Raw genomic sequence first — 8,942 nt, forward strand, 5'->3', positions numbered from 1 at the left:
ATGATTTACCATGAAAAAAAAAAACAGTGATCCAGCTTTCTTCTCTGTGAGAAGGAGATCAATAATCACAGAAAAATATCACTGTGTTTTATATTTACAAATAATATCTATAAGTGTGCCGCGAGACTCCAAGTAACAAACGTAGTGTGCCATAAGTTGAAAAAGGTTGGGAAACGCTGATTCAGTGTAACATTTGCTATCTACTATATAGTCAAATTGTCATATCAGCTTTTTAAGAATACAGTAGGTAGTAATTGTGGATCTGAGCGCAACAGTAGTCTAATCAACCTAAATCCACAACATATACAAAAACCAAATTGCTAAATAAATAACAACTTCTAGTACAAATCTAAAGTACAGCATATAAGTTGAGAGTTCCATTGTGCTAAAGCTCTGTAAAATAATTTTCAGAAAAGAATGGAAAATTTTGAGCCTGTTTTCCTAATTTATGCACGTATTGTTGGTTAGACCAGTGGTATTCATCCTTTTTTTCTCGCGTACACAGAGTTCGTCATCCAATTGTGTACCCCTGACGCTGTTTAAAAGAAATTAAATCGAAATGATCTTAATACACATGTTTTGTTGATTAAGAGGGGGACAAATAGAGACCCAAGAAAAGGACCATCAGTGTGCCAATCAAAATTCTATTTACAGGAGGATACACTGCATATACGAAAAAATTACTATGGGAAATTTCAAAATTTTCTTCAACTATGATCATTCAATAAATATTGGAAATGTACTTATTTTAGAATTACCACCAGAAACATCTTGGCGTACCCCCGGTTGAATAGCACTGGGTTAGACCACTACTGCACCCAGGTTCACAATTGTATAAAATGTTATTTCAGTCAGGATATCTTATTCACATACTTAAGAAACACTTATAATTTTTTTCCCTACCCTTCTCATCTATCTACCTATAGCTCCCTACCCAAAAGATCCTAATTAGAACTCTACCCGTCTCGTGTATATTTCCTGTCCAAATAACATTCCTCCCCCATCATTAATGTTTTGATCTTATTCGTATGATACTCGTTAACAACAAATGTGTGTCCTAAGCCATGGTGACTGGAACGAAGCAGTCAATGTCAAATATAGAAGTAGGAGGGGAGAAAATAGAACAGGTGGCTGGTTTTAGATACGTAGTATTATTAGTGATGACATGAAGTGCAAGTGTGAAATAAAAGCAAGGATAGGAATGGCAAAAGAAGCCTTTATAAGGAGGAAATTACTATTTTGTAGGCCTTTGAATAAAGAGTTGAGAAAAAGACTCATAAAATACTTTATGTGGAGTATTATATTGTATGGGGCAGAAACATGGACATTATGCAAAAATGATGAAAAACGATTGGAAGCTTTCAAAATGTGAGTGTGAAGAAGAATATACAGAGAATTAGCTGGGTAAAACGGGAGACGAATGAGAGGGTCTTAGAAATGGTGGGAGAGAAAAGAACAATTTTATATATTACTGTATCAAGAAGAGGTAAAAAAAAAAAACTGGTTGGGACATTGGATAAAAAGAAACTATTATGAGGATGTGCCAGAGTGTATGGTGGCAGGAAAGAGAAGGATGAGGCGAAGAAGACTACAATTGAAGGACGATATCAAAACAGAAAAATCATATGTGAAGACGAACAGGTTAGGGGAAGATCATGGAGCATCAAAGCTTCTCTGTTGCAGCAAGTGACATGCCAACAATGACATAATGCCTATGATGATGATGATACTTATTCACAAAAAGGGTTCAGGGAAGAACTACCCAGTCACATTTTCTTTTTCTTTTTAAACAGGAGAACAATTTCAAATGAGCTTTTGGCATATTCTTTCCAAGTACCAGTTCCCTTTCTCAACTATCTATTATATTTTCCCGTGTAAATTATACTGAATATATTTTCTCATTTACTTCGATCTTACTTATTCGTGTAATACCTAAGTACGATAGAAAAACGAAAGGAATCTTCCAGTTTTACGCCCCACATTTATGCCCTGAAGGCTAAGGAAAACAGATGATTATTGAAAACGAATGATTATGAAAGGAATTGATAGAACGAGAATGTGGGAGGAAACGGGAGAACACCGAGAAAACATACGAACAGTGTGTTGTCCAGGGATCACGGTGGCTCAGTAATAGAGACTTCACCTCTAGTGCGTGAAGTCCCTGGTTCGATCTCAGCTCTCTCCAGATGGGATTTATGGTGGAGAAACACCTAACACGTTCCTTTTTCTAGCAGTATCAGCTATTTCATCATCACTGTTTCCTATAGCTTCGGTGCATTATCCTGGGATATTACACTACAAAAATGTGTCTACTACAGATTCATATGATCTGAGATCGAACCAGAGATCCCTGGCAAGGGAAGTGAATACTCTACCACTGAGCCACGTTGACCTTCCTCTACGTACGATAGAATTTGTGAATTTGACAATCCCTGTAAATTTTTACTTCACCCATTTGGTTAATTCAATTTAGCCGTTTAAGTACTAGGTACATGATTCATTCCTGTTGTGCCTAATTCCCGTTCTGCCTACAGGCCCTCCAGCACTTTGTAGAAAATATTTTTAATGATCTTATCTTTAGGCAGAACGGTAATTCCTGTTCTGCCTACTTCCCGTTCTGCCTAATCTTTCGAGACGGGGAATTCTGTGCAGGGAGGAATTTTTGTAGGGAATATTTCTTTAGTAATTTTAAAAGCTTCTGTAAGAACAACAACTATCTCTACAAGTTTCAACATACATGGAAAATTGATTGACTGAGTTGCAAGAAAGCCGTTAGACATTGTATCTGAAACGAACATAAAAAAAAAAAAAGCTTACTTCGATCTAATATCAAGTCATTTCAAAACAAAATTTTATTTGGGTTTCCAGTAGTTTACTTCAAGCATGCTAAGGCTTGCAGTGCTAAAAAATGCCACAGTTCACATCCTCAAGACATATTTGGCCAACTATTAAACACACAATTCAAGAGAATGCATAAGGCGGCCTTTAAAAAAAGCTTTTGTCTCCATCATATCACGATTATTAGGAAGGCTGGAACCACGTGTAATAGGCTTGGTGGCTTATGTAGATGTGGTTGCGTTGCATACTGTTTACATTTTGAACAGTGATGATGAGATCTTTGACGATATGTGGTATTTTTGTTAGTATTTACATTGACAGTGTCTTTTAATGAATAAATGTTCACAAAACAACTTAATTGTGATAAATGAATACATGTTTATTTGCACTAACTACACAACATCTGCTAACACTTACAACTTACTGTTATATTGTCTTTTTTGTACGAATTCCGGAGGACCGTCTTGTATGGATCTCTTGGTGCTCAACTTGCTGACACTCTCACACACACACACACATACTGTTTTTTAAAAACAAAAGAGAAACGTTATGCAAATATAATGACAATGATACAAACTCACAATAAAAGTCTCTACATTCTCCCCTCTCTTGATTGAACCAAGTCAATCAACTTACACACAATCCACATGATCATTTTTTGGTAAAGGTACAATTTTAGTAATCGGTCTTTTAACAGTCCCTGTCTTACACTTTACACTCACTACTCTCACTAGTCCATCTTTTACCGGAAACACTTGTTGAATGACACCTAATTTCCATGACAATGGAGGAGTATTGTCTTCTTTGATTAGAACCACATCTCCAATAGAAATATTAGTTTGTTTTGTTGTCCATTTTCTTCTCTGCTGTAGTTCATGTAGATAATCCTGAGACCATCTTTTCCAAAAATGCTGCTTCATCTTCTGAAGGTGATTCCATCTTGATAATCGGTTGGTCGGAATGTCCACTAGATCTGGTTCAGGAATGCTCATCAAAGGCTCACCAATAAGGAAATGTCCTGGCGACAAAAATGAAGGATCATCGGGATCATTGGATAGAACGGTGATTGGTCTTGAATTCAAACAGGCTTCTATTTGTGTTACAACTGTGTTGAGTTCTTCAAGTGTCAAAATCGTGCAACCTACTATCCTTCTTAAATGAAACTTAAATGACTTCACTGCACTTTTCTAAATGCCTGCAAAATGACTTGCTCTGGGTGGAATGAAATGCCATGTAAATCCTTCTTGCACTGCAACATCTTGAATTGAGTTTTGAAATTGTTGTGAACTGAGTAGTTGTTGAAGCTCCTTAAGTTCTCGCTGAGCTCCAATGAAATTGGTTTCGTTGTCACTATAGATGTTCGAAAATTTGCCTCTTCTGGATACAAATCTTCGAAGAGCTGCTAAAAATGCTTGGCTACTCAAATCACTCACTAACTCCATATGAATCGGTTTGGTTGCTAAGCACACGAATATTGCAACATACGCCTTTGTCACTTTACGAGATCTAGTTCCTTGCTTAATCATTAGGGGACCGGCGAAATCCACCCCTACGTGAATAAAAGCTCGAGCTGGCTGTACTCGTGCTGATGGTAATTGACCCATGAGTTGTTCTGAGGCTGACGCTTTCAATTTAAAACAAACTAGACACTGATGAATGATAGATCGAACGACTTGTTTAGCTCGTGGGATCCAATATTTTTGCCTCAATGATGAAATCAATAACTGTGGTCCAGCATGTAACAATCTTCTATGTTCCGCTTTAATTATCAATTTGGTGAGATGCTCTTTAGGTGGTAAGATGATCTGATGTCGGCTATCATACGGTAAGTCGGAGTTTTTTAGCCGTCCTCCCACTCGTAGCAACTGTTCATTATCTATAAATGGATACAAAGATTTAAGTTCACTTTGGGATGAAACTTGGCCTGATGAAGCTAAGTCCTTGAATTCTTGCGAATAACTAACCTGCTGGATTAGCTTAATGTATTGTTGTAAAGTATCACTAATTTCAGTAGTGGAAATAGTTCCTACTTTCTTCTCGTTGTGATTTTTACAATTGTAAATAAAACAACGACAGAAACAAATAACTCGCAATAGTTTCCACAATGATGAAAATTTTTCCAGAAAGCTTATGTCACCTTCATAACTGACTAAAGATATGCTCGTTACTTTCCTTTCTTCTGGAACATCTTCGTCTACCACTTCTGATTGTTCGGGCCATGCAGATGATTCAAGCCATGCGGGTCCATGCCACCAAATATCTGTTTCCTTCAACTGTTTCGGATCCATTCCCCGTGTAATAATGTCGGCTGGATTGTCCATTGACGACACATGATGCCACTGGTTGACTGATGTGATCTCCTGTATCTCTGCAACCCTGTTTGCCACGAACTCCTTCCATCTAGCAGCTGGAGATGATATCCATGCAAGCACTATTTTTGAATCGGTCCAGAAGTAAGTACTATTCACTGAAATGTTTAATATCGGAATTATTTTCCGATACAACCTGCTCAAAAGTACTGCCGCACAAAGTTCAAGTCTTGGTAAAGTTACCTTTTTAATGGGAGCTATTCTCGATTTAGAACCCAAAAGTTTAACAGTAATTTTGCCTGAAATGTCCACAGTTTTAACATATATGCAACACCCGTACGCAAGTTGACTGCTGTCAGCAAACCCATGTATCTCGACATGAACATAATTCTTCAATACTACACATCTATCAATTTATATTTTGTTAACACTTGGAAGATGATGACACATGTCTAACCATTGCTGATAGAGCTCTGATGGTATTTGGTCATCCCAATTGATCTTATGGATCCACATTTGTTGCAAGAAAATCTTGAACGGAGTAACTACAGGGCTTATAAGTCCTAAAAGATCAAATATTTTTGCTATGGTCGAAGTCACTTGACGTTTGGTTGGTATGTTGGTCGTGAGACATTCTTTAACTGACTTGGTGATGAGAAGCTTATCTGATGCAGAATTCCACGATAAACCCAATGTTGAAACACCTGACTCGGACTCAAACTCAAACGGTAAGTGTATTTCCCTATGTTCTTCGGGCACTGCTTCCAACAATGCTGACTCGTTCGAACACCATTTTCTTAAAGTAAACCCACCGCTTTGCAATAATTGAATAAGTTCTTTCTGAAGCTTTAACGCCTGTTCAACGTTATGGCATCCTGAGCTTACATCATCCATATAAAAATCACGTTCCAATACTGTCGCTGCTTGAGGATATTTACTTCTTGCTTCTTCCGCTAACTTTCGAAGACATGCCGTCGCCAAATATGGTGATGATGCTTCACCATATGTGACCCGCTGCAACTCATAAATCTTGACTGGTTCCACTGATGAATATCTCCACAGAATTCTTTGAAGTCCAATGTCATCTTCACGAACTTTAATTATTCGATACATTGACTGAATATCCGCCGTAAAAGCAATAGGAAAGGTTCGAAATCTCGTGACAATTGAATGTAAATCTTGCTGGATTGTTGGTCCTGTCATAAGTATGTCGTTTAATAAAACCCCCGTTGAAGTCTTTGCAGAAGCGTCGAAAACCACTCTTAGCTTTGTTGTGGAACTGGATGGTTTCAATACTGCGTGATGTGGCAGATAACATTTCATAGCACTATCTTCACGTTTTTCTTTCACTGGTTTCATATGATCTAATTCTTCATATTCCCTCATAAAGTTATAGTACTGCTCGTTAATTTCTGGACACTGCTTCAACCGTCTTTCTAGCTGGTAAAATCTACGAAGAGCTAAATTATATGATTCTCCTAATGGTTTATGATTTGGCTTAATTGGCAGACGTACAACGAATCGACCACTGCTATCTCTGGTAGTGTTTTCCTCAAAGTGTCGTTCACATTGCCTTTCTTCTTGAGTCATGACTGTTGAATGTATAGTTTCGAGCTCCCCAAATGTCTGTAACTGTCTATCAAGGTTACTTTCTTGCACAAAAAATGACACTTGTGGTATACTAGAATCTCTTGTTGTAGGAACTTTACCCGCCAAAATGTACCCAAATTCAGTCTCTTGTACTACTGGATAATTCCCTGGTCTAGTTAGTTTATGCGATCGCAAAATGTCCAAAAACACTTCCGCGCCTAACAAAATGTCAATAGTATCTGGTTGGTGAAAGTTAGGATCTGCATACACTATGTCTGTCGGCAAGTTCCAATCAGCATGATCTATTGGCCTACTTGGAATGTTATCTGTTATTTTGAGCAAAACTAAACAGTTTACATCAATTGCAAATTCACTAATTCTTGATTCTATATGTAGATCTACACAATGCTTTGTTTCACTAATCACACTATTAATACCTTGAATTGGAACTCGGTGTTTATTTTTAGGTAGACGCAACCTTTGAACTAAATCTTCAGTTACAAAATTACTTTGACTGGCAGAATCTAATAATACTCTACATGGATGTAATTTACCATTTGCATCTCGTACATTTACTATAGCAGTAGATAACATAACAGTAACATTTGGTTTTCCCTTGAAAATGCAATAAGAACCTTGTGTCATATTTTCCCTATTCGTATTAGAATGACTCGAAAAATTTCTTGATTGTGAATTAGCAACACTGGTTTTCTCATCTGCTTTTGACATTACATCATAATGCAGCAAGGTATTATGCTTTTTGGAACAACGTTTACAGCCACCTGATCTGCACGTCTTTACTTTACATTCTTTTTTGAGACAGTTGAAACACAATAAATTATCTCGAACATAGTCTTGTCTTTCTTTTGCTTCAGCGTTTAAAAATGCAGGACATTTAAACAACTGATGTATTAGGTTTTGTTTACAAAAGTTACAGAAAGACTGAGATGTTGTCACGTATGATTTGGTTGTTTTTTCTTTTTGTTTTGGTTCAGCACTCTGTCTATTTTTATCGCCCCTTGACCTTGACACTGCTTTCTGCGATGGTGTATTTTTTATAGTTTCAAATGCTTGACACCTACGTTCCAAGAAAGCAAAGAACTCTGATAAGGGAGGGAAAGAATGATCTGTGATTTGTAACTCCCACGCACGCCTAGTGTTACTGTCTAATTGAGAAACGAAATGTTGAACTAACAAAACATCTTCTAGTGGTGTCTGCAAATCTAAAGCTCGTAATGCATTCAAGTTACTAGTAGCTGTATTAATAAATTCTCTTAATTCTGATGTAGTTTCCTTTGTGATACATTTAATATGTAACAAATTACGGACATGAGTAGCTGCAATCAAACGCTTATTTTCATACCTGTCTTTCAATAATTGCCATGCAATTTTATAATTAGCTTCTGTAACTTGCAGATTCGCTATTAAATCATACGCCTCCCCTCTCAATGCACTCCTAAGGTAATGGAACTTTTGCAACACTGACACGTTATCGTTATTATGAATCATAACTTTAAAATTGTCTGAAAATGAAAGCCAATTTTCGTATCGTCCTTCAAATGATGGCAATTCAACACGAGGTAATTTTAATTGATCATTTGACACCTGATTCTCATTTTTCGAAGAATTGTTTGAATGAGATTCCTGACTACGCTGAATAATAAAATCCTCTAGTTGCGCTAATACATCATAGTAACTGGTTTCGAACTCCTCTCTATATGCATCGTCCTCTACTTGTTCGTAATTTATTTCTAACTTTGATTGCACTTCATCGAACTTTTTATACAACTCAATCATTGCAGTCTTACGTACTTTCACCTGACTAATTGTAGTTGTTGAATTAATATTACTTACGTAGTTTTGAATTCTTGTCAGCTGACTTTTGCACACACCACGTTGTTTCACTAACTTGCTTCTGTCTGAGTCCTCCATCTTGAAAAATATTGTAAGTCCACACTAACTAATAAACACAAATCCACACTGATGAACGTGTTTCCACTTATGTCTATTCACATAGTTTCCAGAAGAATTAATAAATGTCACTGCGCACATGAACAGCACTAAACAAATAGCAATGTAACAATTGTTCACATACACATTCACAGTTTATATCAAACGCTAGTTCACTGGGATCCGGCCCGGAGGACCAATGTCTTTTAATGAATAAATGTTCACAAAACAACTTAATTGTGATAAATGAATACA

General features: G+C 36.9%; 2 protein-coding genes across 2 annotated transcripts; both read right to left on the reverse strand.

The window, feature by feature from the left end:
• Positions 1 to 4,025: 4,025 nt before the first annotated feature.
• Positions 4,026 to 5,159, reverse strand: LOC145672489 (uncharacterized). Its single transcript, XM_081741651.1, has 2 exons — positions 5,007 to 5,159; positions 4,026 to 4,802 (listed from the first exon to the last, which is right to left on the reverse strand). The coding sequence occupies exons 1-2, from the start codon at positions 5,157 to 5,159 to the stop codon at positions 4,026 to 4,028; spliced, it is 930 nt and encodes a 309-aa protein (XP_081597777.1).
• Positions 5,160 to 5,561: 402 nt separating this feature from the next.
• LOC145672490 (uncharacterized) lies at positions 5,562 to 8,669 on the reverse strand. Its single transcript, XM_081741652.1, has one exon. It carries the CDS (start codon positions 8,667 to 8,669, stop codon positions 5,562 to 5,564), a length of 3,108 nt encoding a protein of 1,035 aa, XP_081597778.1.
• Positions 8,670 to 8,942: the final 273 nt, after the last annotated feature.

Source organism: Thermobia domestica, chromosome 16 (assembly GCF_964235325.1).
Source record: "Thermobia domestica chromosome 16, izTheDome1.hap1.1, whole genome shotgun sequence".
NCBI lineage: Eukaryota > Metazoa > Arthropoda > Insecta > Zygentoma > Lepismatidae > Thermobia > Thermobia domestica.